The sequence below is a fragment of the Danio rerio genome, chromosome 2, assembly GCF_049306965.1.
Source record: "Danio rerio strain Tuebingen ecotype United States chromosome 2, GRCz12tu, whole genome shotgun sequence".
Taxonomy (NCBI): Eukaryota; Metazoa; Chordata; class Actinopteri; order Cypriniformes; family Danionidae; genus Danio; species Danio rerio.
In genome coordinates this window covers 41,975,933-42,002,777 of record NC_133177.1, presented here as the reverse complement: position 1 = coordinate 42,002,777, position 26,845 = coordinate 41,975,933, and the positions used below count along the sequence as shown (strand labels likewise).

The following is a 26,845-nucleotide window of genomic DNA, read 5'->3' as shown; positions in this document are numbered from 1 at the left end:
TAAAATTTTTTTTTCCTACACAGATGCACTCAAAAACTTCTAAATCATTGTAGAATGATGCATTTCTTCTAAATAAAGTGATCAGAGCATCTGCACATTTCATAATGCAGACATACGAAACACTGCAATATTGGTTTATTTCCAAATACTGTGCAGCCCTATTGACCAATAAAACACCACATCTGGCTCTTATAAATCTGAAATGTGCCATCATTGTTTGGGTAGAGTAAAAAAAAAAAAAGCTAAAAATCTAAATCCATGCATTAACTAAAGCATCATTTCAGAGCCAGCTGGCCTTTTTCATTTATTTCTAGAATATTTTTTTTTCTAAAGAACTTTTACTACAGTTCTGCATCCGTTCTGTGTCGACATGCTTCTCAACAGGGACTACAACAGGAGCTACTCTATCAGCGCTAACAGCCTGCCAAAACCAGCACTAGATCCTCATTATCCTGACATCCACTACCATATCTTCATCGCTCTGTCCGTTTCACAGGCCTCTCAAAGGTCAGGGATAGTTTATACACTGCTAGTTTTCTCTGCACCACCGTCACGTTCAATGACTGGTATAAACAACTAATTTCACACATACTAGTTTAAGATAATAATGATCTCCTCGGTGGTCTCTCTCATCTCCTCACCTGTCAATCCTACATGCAGCTCGGCCATTTTGGCTCACATTAAAGCGCTGAGGTCGTGACATGAACGGGATTTCTGCCTGAGCATTCGGCTTCCTCGGTGTCTGCTGAGGTCTCTGTCTCTGCCAGGCTCCCGGTCTCTTTCTCGGCCGAGATGGGAACGCGGGACAAGCCCTGACAGAAAGCGTTTGGCTCTGCTGGTTAAGCTCTCTCTGCGTGCTGCAGAGGGGGAACCCTCTGTCCAGCCGGGCCCCAGACTATGTCCCCTCGCCGCTCTAACAGCCGCTTCCAGGAGATCATTGGTGCGGTGGTCCAGGGAAACGGAGAGCTCCAGATACAAACAGCCGAACATCATTGCGCTGGAGTGAGCCTCTGAGAAAGAAAGAGAGAGAAAAAACAGGGAATTGAGTGATCCAGATGCAGATGGAGTTTGACAATCTCTTGTCATATCAACACAGATTAGTGTTAGATAACTGAATCAATTGAGTGAGACTTAATGGAGGGGCCGTAGGAAAAAGAAATAAAGGCTAAATGCCTGCCGAGCATGTGTGTGTGTGGGTGTGTTTGTTTGAAGGTGTACGGAGGGGACTGAATTAGATCACTTTAGATGTCGACTACATGGCACCGTTATGAAGGAGCGACATGACCTGAGACAAGACACAAACAGACGAGGAGACAGGGAGGGGAAAAGGGAAATAGGATAACATTTATGGCAAGTCACAGATGAAGTGCCATTAAAAATAGTGTTGTATCATGGACATTTTAACATTCTAAAAACACTTGATGTAATAGTTTATTATTGAAGTTCCGATATTTGTACTTTTGTAAAAAAAATAAAAAAATAAATAAAGTCACACAATTAAACTTTTACACAAGCTGAGAAGGGAAATACTAATATCCAGTTAATAGCCCTCTTGTGGCATTTTGAGAATTTCCTATTATACATTTTTATCACTATTTACTTTTATTATACGTCTTAATGTAGTTTGACTTGATTTTTAAAATATTTAATTCAGATTAAAAACTGCTATGGTCAAAATTATTACTCCTCTTATATCTTTCATCAATTGGTGAAGTTTTGTTCCTCGCTGCTGTCACCACTGGCTTGCTTGGTTTGGGACTTGTGGAGCTGCGCATGGATGGATTTGCTCTTCAGTGTTTGGACTTTCAGCAGAGAAAATTCACGCACACTGAACTGAACTAAATTGAACGTTAACTCTGAAAACTGGACTCTCACAGTTTAATTTTCAGTTTGCTAGAATTTGTATGTGAAGCTGCTTTGACATACTGTAATCTACATGGTAAAAGATGTAAATAGAAATAAAGATTAATTATATTGAATATCTAGTGTATTTGTTTGATTGTCTACAAAACAAACCACTGCTATCTAATGACTTGCCTAATTAACCTACAGTTACTTGCCTAGTTATTCAAATTTTTATGTTTCTTGTGGGATTCCTGTAGGACACCTTCATGTCTAGTTAACAGATAAAATCATTTAGGCTTTAATTTGCACTTTAAACTGAATACTAGTATCTTGAAAATAACTAATAAATACGATGTACTTTCAATTAGGAAATGTGTAAGATGGTATTCCCTGTATGATTCCTGCATGTTTCCTGTAGGATTCCTGAAGGAGTTCTGCATGTGTCCTGTAGTATTCCAGCAGGAGTCTTTCATGTTTCCTGTAGAATTCCTGCAGATATCCTGCACGCGATTTCTGCATTTTTTTCCCCCTGTGGGATTCCTGCATGTGTCCTGTAGGTTTCCTGCAGGAGTCCTGCACATTCCCTGTAGGATTCCTCAATGTTTCCTATAGGACTCCAGCAGGAGTCCTACACATTCACTGTAGGATTCTTGAATGTTTCTTTTAGGATTCCTGCAGGAGTCCTGCACATTCACTATACATTAGAAATGTTTCCTTTGAATGTGCAGGACTCCTGCAGATATCCTACTGATTTTTTTTTCTCAGGGTCCTTGCAGAAGTGCTGTATGTTCCTTCTAAGAAGTATGCAGGACTATTTCTGGTCACAGTTTATTTTGATGGTCCATTTGTTGAATTTAAGTTACCTTGCATCTACATGCCAACTAAATCTCCTTAGATTATAAGTAGACTGTTAGGTTGGGGTTGGGGTTAGGGTTAGTTTAAGTTGACATGTACTTGAATGTCTGTTGAAGGAACAGTATGAACAGATATTAAGCAGACGTCTACTAATATTCAAATGGACCATTAAAATAAAGTGTTTCTGTTTTAAAAATAACTTATTTTATTTAAAATAACTCAAAAATAATACAGGAGTAATATAATGTGTTACAATTCTGAGACAGTAATATCACAAGGTTTCTACAAAAATTGTAGATTTAACTGCTATTTATTTTACTGCAGCATTGCAATAAATGTGATGTTAGATATAGTCTCCAAATATATAAAGAGAAAAGTTTTACTTTTTATTAACCCAGTAATCATTTCATGTTTTTAACAGATGTTTAATAGATGTCTATTAGACATCTAAACATAGTCGTCTTGGCAAAAGGAAGGCTAAATATGGGCTTTCAGTGAAAATCTAATAGTCGTCTAAGAATAGGCCAAAACTAGACTAGTCATCAAATAAACAGAAATGAATGAACAGAAACTACACATATAAAGTCTGTCTAATCTGTCTATTTGAACACTAGTCTAGTTTTGGGCTTTTCTTAGATGTCTATTAGATTTTCTCAGACAGCCAAGTTTAGCCTTGTTTTAGTCAAGCTGTCTAAGTTTAAATGTCTTTTAGACGTCTATTAAACACTAAATTGTTTGCTGGGAAGATAGCTTTTTACTGTATTACTTTTTATTATTTTTACAGTCTAGGTTCTTCTAATATTTATCTTTTATCTTATTTCAATAAATAACCCAATACCTAATTAGTTTTAATCAACAATAACAACACTGACTGAAACAAAGCAGGCTGTTGAGAAATCTGACAGCACAACAGTGAAAACATTCACACATGACCACCCACATGTACTGTACACGTCAACTGTACGCCTATTCAGCAACTTGATAAAGCTCTTTCTGATTCTGATCTGGCCTGACAAAATAAGCACATGATAAAGAAGGAAAATTATAAAGCACCACAATACGATGCAATTAGTCAGTATCATTTTGTTATTCTTTTACCAGAATCAGAAGATTACATTTCGTACATTTAGTATGCTGATAACAAGTCCAGCAAACATTGTGCTGATGCTTCTAAAATATCTCAACCTTAGAAATAAGTGGCGGGTGTCTATTTTTACCAAGGTCTCTGATCATTTCAGTTCAGCCTTAGCAGTTTGTGTGACTCATTTGGGATTACTGAATGAAGCTCTGTTGCTGTTGGCCTGGTTTTGCATTTTCACACAGTAAAATAAAAAATCTGGCTTCATAAATAATATATATAAAGTAAAAAATGTCTTGATTGCTCAATATCGATGTTTATGACTTCTTTATATTCTAATTTTAACATATTATGTTATGTAAACATATATATAACTATAGTTGAATAGTTGAATTCAGATTTATTAGCCCCCCTTTATTTTTCTTCCTTTTTAAATTTACCCAATGGTGTTTAACAGAGCAAGGGAAATTTTCAGAGTATGTCTGAAAGTTATTTTTCTTCCGGAGAAAGTCTCATTTGTTATATTTCACCTATAAAGCAGTTTTTAAGGACAAAATTATTAGCCCCTTTTAGCGATTTTATGTGCCTGCATTTGTTTAGTGTTTTACCTTATTGCAGTAATCAGTACAGTACTACAATTGCACTACAGTAATCTGTAATCTTAAAATGTCAGCAAAATCACCTGTTTTGTCATCACTTTAGACATTATGCAGGATAATCCTTCAAGCACTAGCTTGCCATCAAACGTTTTTATAAACAATATATCACACTCATAGCAGTGTGATATGGCTGTATAACGTCACATATACAAACACACTGTATAAGCACAGCAGACTAGGTGACTTGGTAAAATTAAATTTAATCATCAGGTAGATTTATCTAAATTAACTTACAAATTAACTAAATTAATTTGTGGACAATAGAAGTAATTTACAAAGAAAAAGCAATTACCAGTAAGTCGATAGACAAGTACATAGAGAGTGTTTTTGTTAAAAGGCAGATTAGGTTTTTGTTTTTATAATAGAACATATAAAATGAATTATTTTGATATAAATCTACATTAAACAAAAACAGAGATTAGATAAAATTAAAAAAAAAAGTCTGATGTTATCTTATGTAAATACTTGCTATAAAAAAAATCAACCAGAACAGACACAGTGGTAGCCTCAGAGGAGGCTTTAAATGAAACAAAATTTGCATAAAAATATTAACAGAGGGAAATGAAGCGTCCAAAGGGTTTATGTGCGATAACTCAAACGTGAAGTGGAGTCCTTGTTGTTAAAGAAGAAAGAGACAGCAGAAGGTTATGCAGGGGGGAAATAAACAGGCTAAAGGTTTCAGGCATATGACCCCAATAAAATGATACTCTAGCAAGCCATTTGTTCTGCCACAACACATGAGATTTACTGCATGTGTGTAGCATTACAGTCCTTCAAAGCTGTAAATTCTGTTTATGGCTATAGACTCATCCTCTCTGTTTTCAGTGATTTAGCTTGAATGACCTTACAGCATGTACTGTACGCATCCGGCATCTGTGTGTTTGTTTAAAGAAGGCTTGAATGTCAGTGTCAAATAGCTGACTCACAAATACATGATGTAAATGAAACCCATTTACATCAACTTGATCATATAGTGAGTGTGCAGTCCTGTGTTTGCAGGAAGCGAAACTCAGACAGAAAAAGATTCAGGACATTTCCATATCGATGAGCACACGAGCCGCAGCTCCCGAAGGAATAAATATGCTGAGCACAGATGTGTCCGCATAAATGTCCTCTGCACTTCCTACAAGTCCTCCTTTTCTCCCTGACACACCCATCCTATAATGGTGCTTTAACTAGCACTCATGCACTGGGTTAAGCAGTTGAAAGACTAAGTATTAAACTTTGGTGCTTAACAACCCAAACAGTTAGCATTCAGGACATAAATACATTAAAGTTGTTGCTTGTTCCAACTTTTACATTAAAGGCACAGTATGTGACCTTTACAACTAGAGGGCATGTAATCACAAAAAAAAATAAAAAAATAACAAGGTTATAATTTGATGACGCCATGACTTAGTGTGGAATCATGGCAGTTGACATCTTCATTACATCCTACAGGACTTGTGCGAAAATCATGATCATGGATGAGCTAAAGTATTCAGTGCTTAGTATCATGGTATTACGGATCAGATTAATGCTGAAAGCTGTTAAAGCAAAATAAAACCATGATGGAGCAATTGCTGATGGCAGCAAAGCTTTTATTATGCCACAGTTGACTGCTTCGAGATTTTCCAGTCATTTGTTGAATACATTTTAAAGTTCTGTTATTATGCTACTCTGTGCAGTCTTAATAAAATGCAAAACATATTAAAGGGGACTGATTATGCCACTTTTTGCAAGATGTAAAATAAGTCCCTAGAGTGTTGGTGAAGTTTCAGCTCAAAATACCCCACATATAATTTTTAGAACTCTTTGAAACTGCCCCTTTTAGGCATTGATCCTAATTGTGCTATTGTCACTTTTAATTCAAATGAGATTGTGCTCTTTTTCAAAAGAGGGCAGAGCTACAAATGCTCATGTGTTAGCATAGTGGCAGTTTCAAAAACAAGACATCTTATGCTAATGAGGGAGAGATCATCACTAATAAGCGGAGCTTTTCCACTCTGATGACACGTACAAAGAAAGAATGTCAATCAAAGTGTCTCTGCAGATTGTTTTTCAGAACTGTGATAATAAAAAAAAAAAATAAGTAAATTTTTTACCATAAGAAGAAGACTGTTGTTTTAAACCCTTTATAAAAGTGATTTTTGCACAATAGGTCCTCTTTAAAGCTTCTTTGGTGTTTCCCTGTTTTCTATGTAACCAAACCAGAAATCGAAAGCAAAAGATGACATTAGCCAGAACTGGGTTGTAGCTGAAAGGACCACTACGTAAAACATATGCTGGATAAGTTGCCGGTTCATTTTCCTGTGGCGACCCCTGATAAACAAGAGACTATGCCAATGGAGAATGAATGAATTTAGTCATTAGCAAGGCCAAACACAGGACAATGTTTGTGTCACTACTTAAAATTGCTTATTTCATTGGAATTGAACATTCTTCAACACATTTGGGATAATGTAAATACATAAGCAAAATATTTGAAATTCTTATGTTTTTTTTTTCCCTAAAAATGTTTGGTGGTATGCAATAACAACAAACGTATCTGAAATAGCGCTTCTATAATGCTAACATTTAGTCATCTTTAGTAATAAGTCTCTTATGCCCACCTAGCCTGCATTTATTTACTTTATTTAACAGGAAAAGCAGCAATGTTGTGAAATACTATTACAATATAAAAATAACTATTTTTAAAATATATATTTTAAATGTTTTTATTGTGATAGCAACAATTACTTTAGTCTTCAGTGTCACTGATCGTTCTGGAATTATTTGAATGTCAAGTTGGTGAATTAAGAAATATTTTTTCGTATTGTCAATGTTCAAAACTTTTGCTCAATTTAAAAGTATAGTTTACCTAAAAATGAAATAAATTTAATTATTTAGTCTTCAAGGTCGCTTTTTCGAGTCCCTGCTGGGCCAGTTGGTATTTCTGTGTAGAGTTTGCATGTTCTCCCCTTGTTCTTGTGGGTTTCCTCCACAGTCTGAAGACATGAACTACAGATGAATTGAATAAGCTAAATTGGACATAGTGTATATCTGTGAGTGTGTATGGGTGTTGCCAGGTACTAGGGCATCCGCTATGTAAAACATATGCTGGATAAGTTGGTGGTTCATTCTGCTGTGGTGACCCCTGGTGAATAAAGGGACTAAACCGAAGAAAAATGAATTAATGAATATTTAGTCTCCCTTATGCGGTTGTAAACCTTTATGACTTTCTGTCTTCTGTTGAACACGAAAGAAGACATTTTAAAGAATGCTATCTCCTATAGACGTCAATGGGTACCTGCTACCAGCATTTTTCAAAATATCTTATTTTGAGTTTAACAGAAGAAAGAAACCTCAAATAGGTTGAAGAATAAGTCAAGAAAGGGTAAATGACAGAATGTTCTTTTTTAGCTGAACTATTATTTCAAGAACAATAATAATTTTACAATACAAACTTGTTATTAATACATTTAAGATATGAATGAAATAAAAGTTTCACAACATTCACAAACATCAGAATTGATCTTACTACTTATGACTTACTATATATGTGAATCATTTGGTAAAAAGAAGTTGTAAAATATTAAATAAAAAAGCTACAACGCCATGTAACAATTCTAATGCAAACTCCAATTGCATCCAACAGATTATCCCCTCCAAAGCACTCTGAACACCCTAGAAATGCTCTAAAAACCAGCCGGAGCACCACAGCAAGACACTAAAAACCACTCTGAACCTCTTTGCAACTGCGTATCACGACCTTTGCAACCACCCACATCACATCATGGTGCCACTTACATTTTCTTCTGACAATGTAAAAATGTAGTCATTGCCATGTTGGTGACCAACGGCAGAGTAAAGTGATGGTGTTGAATATGAAAACATGAAGAGACTGAACCAAAAAATTAAATGATTAGACTAATGTCCACAGAGATTTACAGTATATACTCCAAATTCTATCTCCATTCAGCACTAAATACTAAATGTAAATGATGTAAATGCACTGTAAGTATACAGAAAACACAAGTATATTGATATTGATGCCAAATGCTTTGCCCAATTTTGTTGGTCATAGCAACAGAATATTAGCATCAAAGTCATTGGACTGAAACAGAAGAATACAGCTTATGCAGGATGTAATTGTCCTAAAGAACAGAGCACCTCTGATGTCATCCTCCTCGGGAAACGCCCTGTTATCTGCTCTAATACACAAAAGTGCCTGCATACCATTTTTTCGTGATGATTACTGAACAGACTAAGCTTCAGTGTCCTCTTTCCTTATCCTCCTTATCACGGTTCTGCATACACATGGCACTGGGGGTTCACTTCAGCACACAGGCGAAGGAGAGAATTACAGAAAGAAAGGTGTGAGAGAGAGAATTTGAGTGCATGTACCAGCATTGGTGCACTTGCACGCACACACATTAAGATAGTAACACCAACACATTGTGTGTGAGAGATAATAGAGCACACATAAAAAAGTCCTAAACATGCCAAGAATGACAAACAGATTAGAAGAAAAGAAGAGTGAGTGATGAGAGAGAGAGAGAGAGAGAGAGAGAGAGATGCTGCATGTCTGTGGAAGTTGCGAGAAGCCATTATGAGGGACACACATGGCCATTTTTGTGCAATCTGAGTTTTAGGATAAATACTGCATATTTTAGTTGAAATGTGTCGCATTACGAATCTTTTGCAGAAATCATAGTCACACTTTCAAGATAGATTTCATGAAGTAACAAGTTAGATCACTGCATAAAAGCTTTTTTTAGTCTTGATTCTACTCCAAAGATCAAAAAATGTTCTAGACAATTGAATTATGTTTTCAGAAATAGTAAGAAGGTGATTGTCTTCAGAAACATTTTTTGTTGTGCTAGATAAAAGTCTCTTCACATTCCAATAGTGATGATTAAAGTAAATGATCTTAGTGTATTTAGATTTATATTTTTATATTCTGCATAAGGCTAAAAAATATTCATCAAATTAAAAATGATCAGGCGGGCAAATAATTCAATTACGACAGGTAACTCAAACTGTCAGTCAACAAATTTAAATTTGTATTTCTGCCCAGTCTGTACAAGCAGACAGCTCTGTCATTTGCACATGACGCATGGATCTACAGCTGAAAGATCGAGGCCCCGATTACCCTAATACGTTTTAGTTTTAAAACGCACAAGTTTTGCTACGTTTGCGGCTTCCGTCCACACTTAAAGCTTTTTGAAAACAATGAAGAGGCTGTTTTCATTTTAAAATGCTGCTGCTCCGTGTTAGTGTGGATGGGTGAAAATGGAGACATCTAAAAATGGAGGCGGGGCTGCAGACATTCGCCTGTGATCTGATTGGGGCTTTTTCCTCAATACAAGTGCACAATTTTCAGTCTTAAATCCTTTCCTTGTAATTCAGACTTCGCAAAATTGATATGGAAAATAAACTCCTGAGGATACATCGGGTAAATCTTCAAAGGGAACCGTGTACTTTATAACCTCATTCACATCACCCTGGCTATGTTGTTTTACAGACACTAAACATGTTGAGGAGTCACGTAGCTGCATATGTATATGAGCGTCATCTTCACTGTGTGCATATTTATAACAAAACAGAGTCTATAACATTAACGGCCTCCTATAATTTTCCTTGAAAATACGAAACATACCCCGTTTCTTTAGTTGAATATCAGTTTTAATAATCAATAATGCCGATTATAAAAGTATAACGTACAATAAGTTTATACATTTTAGGAATTGAAGGCAAGCAATCAATCAAATGTGCAGAATCAGTGTAAGTGTTTACATAAATTAATGTATTAACGTATCTTTCCACTCAGCCAAAACACATTATCTGAGAACAAGTAATAGATTGAGAAGACCAAAGTCGGGGGGATATGTCATTAGATATAGACAACAAGATGAATTAAATATCATGTTTAACAAATATAGTGAGATTAGATCCAGCGGTACAGAATCCTTGATGAATGCACAGCTCTCATCGCTGCAGCGCATGCCAGAGTGTGTGTGTGTGTGTGTGTGTGTGTGTGTGTATGGTGACGTGATGTGCGTTTTTCAGCAGTATAGTGTGGACAGAGAGCTGTTTAGAAATGCTAGGTGAAACGCCAGTGTGGATGTGGATCATTTTCCTTCTAAAACGCCATTTTAAAACTAAAACGTAAACTCAGCATAAACCTCAACTTCTTTCTGAAAGACCAACGTGGCCTTGTATCCATGAAAAGAAAGATGGTTTTTCAAAGATGTTATGCAGTTCAAAATAATGATCAGAAGGATGACACCATGGCAGAAGTATTACTTTTAGACAGGTATGTTTCAAAACTATTTTAGTCACGCAAAGCTTAAGTAGACTGTGTTCTTGTTTATGAATAGGTTTATTTGCACAGAGGTGTGTTTCAGCCAATTAAAATGAGCATCAAAAGACTAGTTTTAAGTTCATGGAGTACCTTTTACAGCATTGATAATATAGTCAGTTAAATAGACCTAAGCATTCATTTAGTTGTTCAAGTGTAAAAGGAGAAAATACCAGCGATGTATGAGGATCAGCGAGCACAATTGAAAATGAAAAGTAACTCTTTGTAATGGTAACATAAGTGTAATGTAAAAAGATTACAGTCTATTTCTGTTTTTAGCTGTTATTGGATCTGATTTTTATTTCGTTTAATAAAGAAACATAAGTTAATAGCGCTCTTCGACTTAACCAGCTTTGCTGAAGTGAAGTTTGGTTTATATTCGCACATTTGTTCATTTTTGAACAGTTTCAACCTGTGACACACTCCCTCTCTAACATTACTTTGAATATTGGGTCTGAAATAGTGTGTAGGTATGACCTAACTTAATTGACTGTGAAAAATGTTGTATTTTAAAGTCATTGGCAGAACCAACTTTACCCCAATGTCAGCCTGCACCTGCTGGCCTGTCAACAACTATGCTGGACAAAATGTAAGTCTAAACAGAGTTTTCTAACTGGTGAATGACATGATTTGGTGTTATATAAGATGGTCTATCATCATCGAATCGTCATCTATTTGGTTTGCGTTCACGCGTTCATGACTTAAGGAAGTGTAGCTTTGGATGTAAATTTTCAAAATGAGGGTAGGTCTGATGTAGGGACATAAATTTTCAAAATGATGCTAACATTAGCATTCTGGCAGATCAACTACTGCTCCTTTAAGTGGGTTTCCCCTTTAAACAAACAAAATAATATGCCAATGGGGTAAATAAAATGATCTTGTTTTGGTTTGAAATAAGATTATTTTACTTACCCTATTGCCAGAGAAATTTTTAAAAAATCAATAAATCATTTCAGAAAACAAAACAATATATATTTTTTTTCAATCTATGCTTCTTGATTTAAGTTTTCTTTGACATTAGGACTAGAAATAAAAAAAAAAGTAAGAAAAGTATTTTTCAATAGTATCTGGCTGCAGACTTGCATATGCAAGCTCAGATACGCAGTCTCAGACACAGTGCACTCAACGGAATTAGTGACATCACTGTGAGGGGTAAAGTTAGGTGTGCGCATTATAAGTGAAGCATGCAGCTCATCTGCATCCGGTCTGTACACTGCAAAAAAATGCTTTTCTTACTTAGATTTTGTGTCTTGGTTGTTGTCCAAATATCAGCAGATTGTTTCTTAAAACTAGACAAAATGTTTTGCTTGTCTAGAAAAATTCTTCTCGAATTAAGAACTTTTTGATATTTGGACTAGAAACAAGACAAAAAAAAATCTAAGTAAGAAAAGCATTTTTTGCAGTGTAGCCAGACCCTTCTTACATTTTTTGCAGTGTAATATTCATAAGCTTTATAATATTTACATTACCAATGTTCTTCCATGGTTAAAACACTAACCAAGAAATGAATACTCAGAGATGGTCATTCATGTTTATTTGGTCCTTTAACTTTTAGTAAACATGAAGAAATGATCACATTAATTCGCAGTCAAGTGCTGAATGAACTGTGGCGCATCTACAGTGATCTGTCAAGACACGTCAAACTGCATCATAACTGTTTTGTAATAAATTTTCTGATAAAAATGAATATAATATAATATAATATAATATAATATAATATAATATAATATAATATAATATAATATATTCATCCATCTACTGAAACAGCATAGATTAAAAAAAAACTGACCTTTTGTGCACATTTGAGGATCAAAAACAGCATCAATATGCTCAGTAAAATGAAGATGTATAAATCAAAAAGCCTCAAATTCAATGTAAAAAAAGCCACATAATATAATGTCTCGTGAAATTATATTCATGCATCAACTGAAACAACATAGATTTAAAAACTGACCTTGAGATTTGTGGATCAAAAACAATATCAATATACTCATTAAACTGAAGATGCATACCAGAAGCATCCAGAAGTCTTAAATTCACTATAAAAATGGGCATTTCAACCCACATATATTATATGAAGCAATAGTTCACCCATAGTTCTCCCATAACTCTTTTTTTACTTCATAGTATTGACTAGTATTTGTTTTTCCTACTGTGGTTGTCAATGGTTACTGGTTTCCAACATTTTTCAACATTTTTCAAAATATGTTATTTTTTTGTTCATAAGAAAAAAAGAAAATCAAATGGATTTAGAACCAGTCAAGGGTGAGTAAATGTTTCCACGTTTGTTTGTAAACAAAATCATGACACAATGTAAATTTTTGGGTGAACTGCACATTTTTATGAAAACATTGAAACATAACAAACTTAGTTCAAAATGTAATGCATCTCGTCATGTTTAAGCAATGCTGTAAGCAATGTTTAACCTCAACTGTTTAAGCAATGCTGTAGGCCTTTTTGTGGATGTTTCCCAGAGAGGGGTTGCAGCTGGAAGGGCATCCGCTGCGTAAAACATATGGTGGAAAAGTTGGTGGTTTATTCCGCTGTGGTGACCCTAGATTAATAAAGGGACTAAGCCGAAAAGAAAATGAATGAAGGAATTAATGAATGAATGAATGAATGAATGGATATTAAAGAAGTGCCAATTGTTTTTCTTTATGTCTTAATTTGCTCATATTTGAGGTTCCATTTAGGGGTAGGACACTGACTAATTCCATACAAAGTAATAGAGATTTTTACCACCATTTGGCAGGCTGGTAGGTGTTAATTTCAAAATATGCTAAATACATATGCTACTTAAAAATGCTGTGGAGAAATCACAGGAACTGAAAAGTCTGAAAGCAATTCAATAAGCATTTGATTAGGCTTTAAAACGTAAATATATCTGTTGAACTGGTATCTGAAATACAGCAGTGTCTGCCCTGCTGAAAAAACACCAGCACAGAGAATCTATATTTCTTATCGGCCGCTAATGTGTCTACTTTACAAATGCACGTCTCCTAGCAGCACCTGCTCTATGCCGATAAGCTGAGTGATTTTTCTTGCCAGGAATCCACGAAGCCTCTTATATAAATACAGCCAGATGGAGATAGAAGCATTTAGACAAAAGCTGAGTCACAGAGGCAAGGTTAATATAGATGACTCACAAGTGCGAGAGACAGAGGTGGACCACAGGGGATCTTTTGTGAAATAAAATACCTGTTGATATATATGGCGTACATACGCAAAAAGCGCTGTACTGAAAGTCAGTACAACCTTTTTATACATCCCATACATTTTTTTCCCATTATTATTTTCTAAATGCATGCAATTGATCTAAAAGTGAACCATGCAAGTTTCGCTTTGCATGTTACGATCACACTCACATTCAGATTTAGCTCAAAAGTCAAGTGAATTGATCAAATATTTAACTATACCAAAAAAAAGATCTCTTACTGCTTCCATTTCATTTTATCTCTAATGCACAGACTTCATTTTTAGATTTGTTTAGAATTAGAGACTAATCTGTGCTTTCTAATTTGAACTAGATTACATTTTGATTAAACGTATGCTGTGAAATGGTCAGCCTTTGAAAAAGTGACGACTAAAATTAAGAAGCCTAACACACAAACACACTAACATGCATGCACACTAAACGCACACATACACACAAAGAATTAGCTTGTATTATAAATATCACAAATAACATAACACAAAATAGAGTATAATGATTTCCACTCATTTATTCCACTCATATATTACTCATATATTATTATTTTCCGGGTGCTCCGTTTTCCCCCACAAGTCCAAAGACATGTGTTATAGGTGAATTGGGTAAGCTTAATTGTCCGTAGTGTATGTGTGTTAATGAGTGTGTATGGATGTTTCCCAGTGATGGGTTGTAGCTAGAAGGGCATCCGCAGCGTAAAACATATGCTGGATAAATTGTTGATTCATTCCGCTGTGGTGACCCCTTATTAATAAAAGGACTAATCCGAAAAGAAAATATTTAATGAATATATATATATATATATATATATATATATATATATATATATATATATATATATATATATATATATATATATATATACATACATACATACATACATACATACATACATACATACATACACATACATACACACACACACACATACATATATATATATATATATATATATATATATATATATATATATATATATATATATATATATATATATATATATATATATATATATATGTGTATATATATATATATATATATATATATATATATATATATATATATATATATATATATATATATATACACATACATATATATATATCTTGGTGGTACTTAACATTTTAAAATTTTACTTTACAAAACATGGTTTTAGACAAAAAAGTATAAAATTAGTCCAAAAAAAAAAAAGGCTAGTTTTATAAAACGTATAAAATTAGGCAAAAAATGTGTCCTTGACACCGATGTTAGGAAAAGTGTATTAATCTTTACCATCATATAAAATCATTTTAAAACATATTAAACAGAAAACAGTCTATTTAATAATATTACAGTCATAGTAGTATTTTTTATATTCAATGAAAAAAAATGAAATAGCTATTTCTGTCATTCCTTTATATTACAATCAGTCTATCTTGATCTTTACAGATTCTTACTATATTTCGTTCATTCTAAAACATTATTTGACCTACTCCACTTTCCTTTAATTTCTCTCCAATATATGCCAGCTCTTGAAAATTGTTAATCGTGATGAATTATGGGATGTGTAGCTCAAGGACATAGAGTAGATTAAAACCAGGCCTACCCTCGGTGCTGATCTCACGGGAGCGCACAAGGTCGCTCTTGTTTCCCACTAGGATGATGGGGGTGTGCGGCAGCGACTCTCTCAGGAGCAGGCGGAGCTGAGCGATCCGGTGGAAACTGCGCCTGTCCGTCAGGGAGAACACCAGGATGCACACCTCACACTGCAGGGTAGACAGCTCCTGCCAATCAAATCAGATCACAGGCACACCAATTACAGCAGAGCTCAGCCACAAGTGATTAAAAGCCAAGATATAATATACTCAGCCACATGCTGAGACAAACCCATAAGAAATATGTCCATCTTCAGAACAGAGATGAAGATATTTTAATCAAATCTGAGAGATTTCTCTCCTTTCACTAAAAGTCTATTCCCTGAATACTCTTATATGAATACCATTGTGCAAACATTGGCATTCAAATTTTGGTTATGGAAGCTCTAGCTCTAGCAAGCAGGTTTACAGTAAGTTCACTGATCAATGTTTGTATGTGTAAAAAACCTTAAATGATCTTGGTTCTTCTTGTAAAATGCTTTAAAATTACTGTAATAAAGAACTTTAATTAAAATTTTTGTACAATTATTTAGAATCAACGTTATTTTTAACTTTCAATCTCTCAGAAACCTCTCAGACTTCTTAAAAATTGGTGTTCCAAAGATGAACAAACATTGGTACAGTATATATTATACACAAGTACCAAAAAATGTGAATATCGATGGAAAGTCCATTTATTTCAATAATTTGTTTAAAAAAAGTGAACCTTGTGTGTTATATTAGTTCACTACACACAAAGTGAAATATTTCAAGCCTTTATTTGTTTTAATTTAAACGATTAAGGCTTAAAGAAAAAGAAAATTCATGTGACCAATAAAAAAAGAATGTTGGCTTCTGAAAAGCATGTAAATGTACTGTATTATATCCTCAGTACTCTGTTGGATCTCCTTTTGCACTAATTACAGCAGCAAAGTAGTGTGGCATGGAGGCGATCAGCCTTTGACACAGTTGAGGTGTTATGGTAGCCCAAGTTGCCTTGATATCGGCCTTCAGCTTGTCTGCATTTGAGGGTCTCTGTTCCCTCATCTTCCTCTTGACAATAGCCTATAGATTTTCAATAGGGTTTTAGTCTGGTGAGTTTCCTGGCCAATTAAGAACAGGCATGCCATGGCTATTAAACCAGGTACTGGTAGCTTTGGCACTGTGTGCAGGTCCCCATTCCTGCTGGAAAATACAATTATAATCTTAAAAAAGCTTGTCGGCAGCAGGATGCATGAAGTGCTCTAAAACCTCATGGTATCAAGCTGCATTGACTGTAGACTTGATAAAAGAAAATGGACCCACACCAGCATTTGACATGGCTCTCCAAAACATCACTGACTTTCAAACTTCACAATGGACTTTAAGCAGCTTGACTTATGTTTTTCTCTGCTCTTCCTCTAGACTCCGGGATCTTGATTTCCAAATGAAATACAAAAAATTTGTTTTCATCTAAAAAGAGGACTTGGGACCACTGGACCACAGACCAGTACTTTTTCTATTTTCTTTAGCCCAGCACAGATGCTTCTAACATTGTTTTTAGTACAGGAGTGGCTAGACACATGGAATCCTACAGCTGTAGTCCATGTCATGAATATGTCTGTATGTGATGGATCTTGATGATCTGACACCAGACTTAGTTGCCCTTGCTTGACAATCCTCTTAAGACTGCGGTCATACTTGTGCACCTTTTTCAGCCACATATTCCCTTCCTCTTAACACTCTATTAATATGCTTAGATACTGCATTCTGAGAGCATCCAGTTTCTTTAGCAATTGCCTTTTGAGACTTTTCCTCCTTATAGAGGGTTCCAATGATGGTCTTCTGCACAACCATCAAGACTTCCCCATGATTCTGAAGCCGACTAAGCCAGACTGAGACAATTTCAAAGCTTTGTATTAATTAGCAGACTACACTAAGACACAGGGAGCCTACAATGTTGAATGTTGTCATGATATTCTAATTGTGTGAAATAATGGATTTGGGATTTTTTTTCTTTTTTAATCCATAATCATCAAATTGAAACAATTAAAAGCTTAACATAGTTCCTTTTGTGTGTAGTGAACTTATATAACACACAAGTTTCACTTTTTGAAACAAAAAAAGGTTCCAATTAGAACCCATCAGGAACAAACATGTACCTTTTGAAAAGGTACCGCCCCAGTAACAGTTTTCATACCTTTAATGGCTAAAGAAATTATGCATTTATCAAACGTGCAATACATTAAAAGTACATTTACAGTACATTATAAACAGGCTCTATAGAAATTGTTCCCTGAATTGTCTTATAGGTTTAGAAAAACATGTGGATGAGGAAAAACATATTCATTTTTAGTTGAACTAACTGTTTCATAAGCAGGCAATTTACTGATGATTATTTTTCAATGGTACAGTAGGTCAGTAATAAGAGGAGGGCCATTTTTGTTAGCTCTTGAGTGTTTGTGTCCATGAAAAAGAGGATTAACAGGGATTTAAGAAGGATAACCTCAAATCTATGATGGCTGTTTTGTTGTTCCAGCGCCCAGTTTTACAGCCGCTGCCGCAGCAGAGCTCAGGTGTGTTCAAACCGCCAGCAGATGCCCCAGTCAAGCGTTTACCCCTCGAGAACATCACTGTACATTATCACAAACACATTAAAGTGTCAAAGTACAGCCACACCGAGGTCGGCCTCTCTCTTCGTGACAGCTATGACAGGGCGGCTGTCGTCTCTATCTTTAATGAACTAAGAGAAGAAAGAAAAGCTTCGATCCCCTGTGGACGGCTTCCTATTTCATCTCCGAAACAGAAAACGGAACGGATAAATAGATGGAAAGCCTGTGTCCTACATCCTCGCGTCCCCGAAGGCGAATTCCAGCCCTCTGGAGAGCTGCCTAAAAAATTCACATTGCAGCCGAGCCAATCGCACTCGGCCCTGGAGCGTGAGATTCACAGTGCCTCAGAAACACGGAGTTTCTCTGGAGGAAAGAGTCTACTGGGGCGGAAGCAAAAGCCACCTGCCAAAACCTCACACAGGAAGGGCACGTAGGAGGTCTTCTCCTTGGAGGAGCAGACATGTATCTTGATGAGTGGTGAAGACAGCACGACACGGTCAATACTGTTTGATGGAAGGGCTCTCTGGGGCCGTACGGGAAAAGTAAAAGGTCTTTCCATCAGCGAAAGCAGAGCGTACAGTGGTGTCTGACTACCAACATCCAGCTCTCGCCACCATTATATAGACCCATCTGTCATTGTCTGTCCTTTCGTGGTAGGATATACACACAAAATGATAGCTTTAAATGGATCTGTGTGCACACAAGCAGGTGTGAACGTGAAAATTAACAACTTACAGTAGTGATGCAACACACTCTTACTATATTGCTTTTTATCTGACAAACTGAGTGATTTTGGTCATGAAACACACACACACGCACACACACACACACACACACACACACACACACACACACACACACACACACACACACACACACACACACACACACAAATCCCCACCATGCTGTCAGCAAATATGCCTGCCAACTTCTTTTTTGTGTTCTTGTGCAGATTTAGATTATTAAATCCAGCAATCATAATAAATGCTGAAATAGTCTGTATAGTGTTTTACCCTATAACAGCAGCTTTATGAGAACTAGGCAGGCTAATCCAGCTAAATGCTTATCCGCACAGCATGATGCTTTTTATACAAACATGTAATGTTATAAACTGCTTGTATGTGTCCGTAAAATAGATTTTGTATGTTGTTGCAATTAAAACATCTGAACAAAACACTTCATTGAAAAGAACTATTAAAATCACCTCTCTTCCGCGGAATTTGCATTCAAAGTAATTTTACAGTTCAGTTTTAGCGATCTTCATATTGACAGTTGTGCTCCCTTCGTAGTGCACTTGACGAAAGCTATAGGTGACCTGTTATTTAAAAGCAGAATTTACATTACTTCTCCAAAGCTTGTGAAAACAAAAATATATAACATACATTAACCTTTTAAATTGTTAGTAGCTTAATTATTAAGAAATGTATCTGTACTGTATATGACATGGGCCTATTGATTAGAACACTGTGCAGTGGTTTCAATGTGCCAAATTCTAAAAGTAGATTTTTACAATAAATAAAATAAAAAATAAACAAGATCCTACTTAATATTAAAAATAAATCTAATAATAATAATTATTATTAAAGGATTTTTTAAATTTCTTACTAAATGGCCAACTGTAAATTACCATCAACGATTTATATGATTTATATATGAGATTCTTTTAAAATAAAATATGAAATATTCTTAATAATATTTGTAGAGAAAACATTCTGTATGAGCCGTTTGCATATATTTCAATTAATATGAAAAAGGAGTGCGTGTTTTTACCAAAACTAATATTGGATTTTTTTTAAATGCGTGTGCGTGTACAAAAATATAATTTGCACAAAATTTTTTGGGGCTTTTCTTTAAAATAGTTGTTACTCCACGCCGTTAAAAGCGTCATTATGGACATAATTTGTTATAACTAAAGTGGTTCAAATGACGGGAGGAATCTACGGTTTTGAGAAACACTTAACACTCTATCAGTCTTTTCCAAAAAAAATGCATCGTACTATGATAGTTCAGCCTCGAGTTATATGGTTGTTTGGGAAACGCATCCCTGGTCATTTGACAGTTCTGTGCAGAGTTTACATGTTCTCCGCATGCCAGCGGGACATGGAATATAGGTACATTAACCAAACCAAATTGGCACCATAGATGGGCGATTAACCAGCAGTATATCCTCATAGCAATGCCTAATCTGCCATTTGCCAAAACAAGAAGGGGAGTTCTTGAGACCTACCTGAGCTCAAACTTCCCTCTCCCTCTCACCCTGCAAACAGGAGGGAGCCCCAGGCTAGAGGATTTTATGAGCTCAGGGCTTTCTTCCTAAGCATGCCAAACATGCTTTATAAACAATCATCAGCTAAGTGTGAACTTTTGAACAGGGATAAAAACTAAATACTATGGTAAAAACCACCACTGCTGAAAAAAGATAGTGGAAACAAATGCACTCAATGTCGTGTTATTTTTGTAGTCCAGTGGTACAATAACAAGTACTTTCATCATTAATAATTAAAAAATATTTAGAAAGTATTTGTAGACTCGCACTGAATTTAAAGTATGCAGCTAGTATGCATGCTAGTGCCATGCTTTATTGTTTGTGCTACAGCAACACTGAAGTCCATGTAATGACCTGTGTAATTTCTGTTAATTTTATAAATATGATAATTTTGACATAAAGCCACAAACAGAGTGTATTCAGGACATCAGTTGTTCAGTGTTGTCCAGTCTAAATGACTAATTCAATTTCAAATTTACAGCAAATATCAGGCACTCGAAAAATGTGAAAAAAATACTAGAAATCCTTTTTTGAAATGGTTATTCCTTAAAACTGTGCCTACGCATTTCAGCAAACAACTACCTTCATTAAGGCAACAAGTCAAATTGTTTTGAGTAACAGTTTCTATTTAGAAAAGCTACAGTACACCACAGTAAACTGTAATAGTTGTTGCAAAACATTATTTATTAATTTTTTTTTTTTAGATAACGCAACTATTTTAGAGACACAAATTAAACCTAGGAGTTTTAGAACTTCATTTATTGCATAAACACATTGTGGAGTTGTGTATTACGAATTCTCTGCCTCTCTCGCACAGAACAAACTCTAGGAGATTACCCACTCTGGCTTCAAATATGGAAACTCAAACAAGACTGCACTGTTCTCTGTATTTGAATCTCCGAGGCTAGCAAAAGCAGCTTCCAAATCATCAGTTCCCATCTTGTTGGATTATATACGATTAACCACCAGATTTTCTTCCTAATCCTCCTGACAAGGGGTAATGTTATGAACCACACTAGTTCTATTCTTATCTCTCAGAATCTAAGGTCTTACAGGGTGTCATGGAGGAGTGAGGTGTCCAAGTTGCAAATACTGGAGTGGTTCAGAGCTCAGTGCTTATATTACTTCTCTTCTGCATCTACTTCACTAGGATCTGTCATGCAGTACCTTTCTTTAAAGCCTGATGATCCTGTTTTAGCTGCTCACATTTCAGCTGGCCTGACTGACGTTTCTTGCTGCATCAACTCTGCCAAGACAGAAATGCTTATGGTCTTGGCCAACACTTCATCACAATTTCGCCATCCAGCTAGGCAATCAATGATTACTTCTAGGATTTCCAGGGACATCCGAGTTGTAATTGATCAACAGTTTAACTTCACAAATTACTTCCTTTTACATATGGAAAAGCTATATGGCAAACGTATCATAGCACTATTTATTTGAAGAAGAACTTTTATCATGAATCTTTGTGATGTATTCTATTTTTTTCTCTTTTTCTATGTAATCTATTTTACAAGTTGTTTGAGCAGTACAACTAAACAAATTTTTTTTTATTTTAAAACAACACCTTACAAGGTTGAAATATAAAAATAAAAAATAATGACATTTCTCTATGCTAATTGTTTTCTTTGCTCTCTACTTCCACCTGGGGATACTCATCCTGAGGCCTCTGGAGATGTGCAGCACCATAGACGTGATCCAAGTCCAGTGAAGAGATGATACCAACTATAGAAGACTTCTAGAGGTCTCCATAACCTTAAACCAGGTTGCATCCGGAGCAGATGCTGTGGCGGTTATGGAGGAGTGGAGAGCATGAGACTGATGCCTAAAATACCCCAGTGACAGACGAGTCTCCGCATTGATCCTGAAGGCTCAGCCTGTACACCTGCCAGTGACCTTCTTGCATCTGCAGCTTCACCATAATGGACGTCCAGCGTTCCCCTTCGGGAGGAACTTCAGCACTATAAGTGGATTTGATTGTAAAATCCACGCATTGGGAGGTTCGGTTCAGAAGCTACTTGTCTGAAAGAGTATTGAACGGGCCAATTAAGAATGAATTGGCAGCGCAAGCCTGCGCAGGTGAGCGGCATAAGCAATCAACTGAGTATATAAGCTCACCTGGCGCCAGCAGACGCTATCCTTTTCGCTTCAGAGACTTTCTGATCGAGTCGATGAGGGTTCCTCCTGCTGTGACCAGCGATTCTGAGCGAACGAGAGCATTCTCCCGGTCCAGAGTGTGTACACGCAGTGGCAGACGGTCGAGCTGGGTTTCTCCCTTGCCTGGCGTTCTTTGGGTCCGGTCCTCCAGAGCGGTGCGTATAAAGTTGCAAACTTCACAGAAAGAGCAACACAGTCGTGCAGCACGTCCTTATCAGGACGGCGCTCCGACTGTGCGTTTCTGGATGCGGTGGTTTCCTGTCCTCGGATGATGGGCGCGGGCACTGCGTTACATGTCTGGGGGTCCAGCATGTTAATGCGCTGCTCGCGGGCAGTTCATGTCGTCATTGCGATGCCATGACTGTTGCGCAAGATCGCGGTTAGCCTTTGCAAAAGGGCGAACCACCCCAGTTGTCCCCTGCTCTGCAGCGGGCACTCGGGCAGATCTGAGGGTTTCAGCGAGAGATAATCCGTCGCCCACGGGCCCGCGGACCTCCCGCTCCTCTAAGCGCTCCATCCAAGCTTCGGGCGGGGGAAGCGATCCGTCTAACAGATGGTAGCCCTTACGCCCGATGACACCGGAGACCAGATGTCCACCGCGGCATCGGAGGGTGGGCTTTCATTGTCCGATGATGATCCAGACCCGCTCGCCCCCTTCGGGCTGGTGAGCGCTGTCACTACGGATCCTGAAACGGACATGTTAGCCGTGCTTTCCCGGGCTGCTTCGGCCGTGGGTTGGAGATGGTTTATCCCCCAGCTCCGCGGCCGGACCGACTAGAGGGGCGTTCCCCTCTTCCCGGAGGTGCACAGTAGGCTCACGCGGTCTTGTAAAGCACTTTTTTCTGCTCGTGCTGCGTGTTCCTCCACCCTAACCACTCTTGACGGTGAAACAGCCAGGGGGTATGTGGCGATTCCTCAGGTTGAGTGCGCGATGGCGGTAAATCCGCGCGGCGCCTCTTCTTGGCGGGTTCGCCTCGTCTCCCATCCAAAGCCTGTAAGTTATCTACCTCCCTCGGAGCTAGAGCTTACATAGCTGCGGGCCAGGCTGCTTCCGCCTTGCATGCGATAGCCACCTACCAGCGCTACCAAGCGCAGGCGCTGGCCGAGCTGCACGAGGGTGGGTCCAACCCAGGCTTACGAGCTTCGCACCGCCGCCGACTTAGCTCTTCGGACTACTGAGTCCGCTGCGTGTGCGTTGGGGAGGACGATGTCCACATTAGTGGTCCAGGAGCGCCACCCCTGGCTGATATGCGCAAAGTCGACAAAGTCCGCTTTCTTGACTTCCCCATATCCCCAGCCAGGTTCGGCGACACTGTCTGTGAATTCACCCAGGAATTCAAGGCGGTGAGAGAGCAGTTGGTGGGTGATGTCTTATCAGCGGTCCGTAGCCCGCTCCGCCCGCCGTGCCATTCATACCTGCTCCTCGCCGAAGGCGCCCGCCTACGAGAGCTGCTCCGCCCCCGCACACGCCTTCGGCGAAGCGAGCGCGTCGGGCACCTCGGAAGCAGGCAGCCCCCCTGCCCAGAACGCCGCTAAGTCCGGCAACGGACCGCGAAGCGCCCCTGGGACAGGCCATCTGGAGAAGAGGGAACTTGCTCTTTCCCCGCTGGAGGGCGGGGCCCCATTTCCAACGGCACTTTTTACTGCCATGAAAACATTATGAAAGGGCACTTTTCACTTCCCCAGATGTGACAGCCCGAAATCTGCCAGTCTGGGACGCTATGCTTTCTAGCTTGCAGATTCGGTGCGTTTCGCCAGTGGCTCACGAGCGCTGGGAGGACGGTCTCCTTTCTCCCACCCCTCGAGCCTCCCCTCCGGAGCTCGGGTTTGGAGTGAGAGCAAAATATCTCACCTCCAGCTTTTCCGTGGGACCCGCGAGCTTCCCGGATCAGCACACCCACTCCGCGCTGCCCCACTGCTGGTACGTCAGCGATTGTAGCGATGAGTCCATTAGCGAGAGCTCTGCCTGCCTGGTTAGCGCGGGCCAGCTCTTCGCGGTGGCTCATACGCACAATCAGACTCGGCTATGCGATTCAGTTCGCGAAACGGCCCCCCAAGTCACGGGTGTGTATTCACCAGGGTCAGCCCCCTGTCCGCCCCTGTCTTGCGAGAGGAGATTGCTGTCCTCCTGGCGAAGGATGCAATCGAGCCGCTCCCTCCAGCCGAGATGGAGAGCGGGTTTTACAGCCCACGCTTCATCGTGCCCAAAAAGAGCGGTGGGTTACGGCCAATCCTAGATCTGCGCGTTTTGAACCGCTGCCTGCACAAGCTGCCGTTCAGAATGCTAACGCAGAAGCGCATCCTCCGGTGCGTTCGTCCTCTGGGTTGGTCTGCAGCATTAGACCTGATGGACGCGTATTTCCATGTCTCCACTCTTCCTCGCCACCGACAGTTTCTGCAGTTTGCGTTTGAAGGTCGAGCTTGGCAATACAAAGCCCTCCCCTTCGGGCTCTCTCTGTCTCCGCGGGTCCTCACCAAGCCCGCGGAGGGTGCCTCAGCGCCCCTTCGGCTCGCGGGCATCTGCATACTCAATTTCTTTACGACTGGCTGAATTTGCCCTCTCTTTGATTATGCACAGAGTTGATTATGCACAGAGACAAAGTGCTCTGGCACTTCCACCTGTGGGGGTTTCAGGTCAACCGAGAAAAGAGCAAACTCGCCCCCGTGCAGAGGATCTCTTCTCTCGGGCTGGAGCTGGACTCGGTCACCATGGCAGCGCGCCTCTCCGGAGAGCGCGCTCAGCTGATGCTGTACTGTCTGAGAGAGCTCGACAGTAAAATAGTGGTCCCACTGAAACTATTTCAGAGGCTCCTGGGGCATGTGGCATCCGCAGCCGCTTCATGCCGCTCGGATTATTCTATATGAGACCACTTCAGCACTGGCTTCACGATCGAGTCCCCAGACGCGCATGGCACGCGCGCGCACACCGAGTCTCTGTTACTGCGCTGTGTCGCCGCGCCCTCAGCCCTTGGAGCGACCCCTCGTTCCTACAGGCCTGGGTGTCTCTAGAACAGGCGTCCAGTCTTGTTGTCGTTTCAGCAGACGCTTCCAACACGGGCTGGGGGGCTGTGCGTTGCGGGCATGCGGCTGCGGACCTGTGGAAAGGTACCCAGTTGCATTGGCATATCGCCTGGAGCTGTTGGCAGTGTTCCTCGCTCTCCACCGTTTTTTTCCGGTGCTGGAGCGGCAACACGTGCTGGTCAGGACGGACAGTACGGCGGCGGTGGCGTATATCAGCCGTATAGGGGGTATGCGCTCTCGCCGCATGTCTCAGCTCGCCCGCCGTCTGCTCCTCTGGAGTCATCCGCGGCTGAAATCGCTGCACGCCATTCATATTCAGGCAAGCTCAACCGTGCAGCCGATGCGCTCTCACGGCAGCCTTGCGTCCTGGAGCATGGAGACTCCACCCCGAGTCTGTTCAGCTGATATGGGCGCGATTCGGGGAAGCCCAGATCGATCTGTTGCTTCCCCCGAGATCGCTCATTGCCAGTTGTTCTTTCCCTGACCGAGCGCTCTCGGCACGGATGCACTGGCTTACAGCTGGCCTCGGGGCACGCGCAATACGCGTTTCCCCCAGTGAGCCTGCTCGCGCAGTTACTGTGCATGGTCAGGGAGGACGAGGAACAGGTTGCTGGTTGCTCCCCTCTGGCTCAACCGGACCTGGATGTCAGAGCTCTCCCTCGCGATAGCCCTCCCCTGGCAGTCCCTTCGAGAGAGCACCTACTCTCTCAGGGACAGGGCACCACCTGGCACCCTCGCCGATCTTTGGAGATTTTTAGACGCGAGGAAGACTTAGGTAACCTCCGATTGCGGTGGCTAATACCGTCACTCGGGCTAGAGCCCCCTCCCCGAGCGCGCCTATGCCCTGACGTGAAGTCTATTCACTGAATGGTGTGTCTCTCGCTGAGAAGACCCCCGTAATTTGCCAGATCAGCGTTGTGCTTTCTTTACGCCGAGAGAAGCTGGAGAGCAGGCTGTCGCCCTCCACACTCAAGGTTACGTGGCTGCCATCTCCGCTCTCATAACGCGGTGGCTGGCAGCACCGTGGGAACGCATAACCTCATCATCCGGTTCCTCAGGGGCGTTAAGCGAATTAATCCACCCCGCCCCCTCTCATGCCCTCTTAGGATCTCGCCCTCGCTACACAAGCCGCGTCAGATCCCTTCGATCCTCGACTCAGTATATTTCTGTCCCTGAAGACAGCTCTGCTGGTCGCGTTGATATCGATCAGAGGGTCGGGGACCCGGAGGC

The 26,845-nt window shown here is 39.5% G+C and overlaps 1 protein-coding gene across 1 annotated transcript in view; it reads right to left on the bottom strand.

Moving 5' to 3' along the window:
- Positions 1 to 325: 325 nt before the first annotated feature.
- Positions 326 to 26,845, bottom strand: part of rem2 (RAS (RAD and GEM)-like GTP binding 2) — a 52,504-nt gene continuing 25,984 nt past the window's right edge. The window contains exons 4-5 of the mRNA NM_001123046.1: positions 15,553 to 15,730; positions 326 to 1,010 (exon numbers count right to left, since the gene is read on the bottom strand). Coding sequence (NP_001116518.1) covers positions 676 to 1,010; positions 15,553 to 15,730 — 513 coding nt within the window. The 3' untranslated portion in view covers positions 326 to 675. The remainder of the gene's footprint in view (positions 1,011 to 15,552; positions 15,731 to 26,845) is intronic.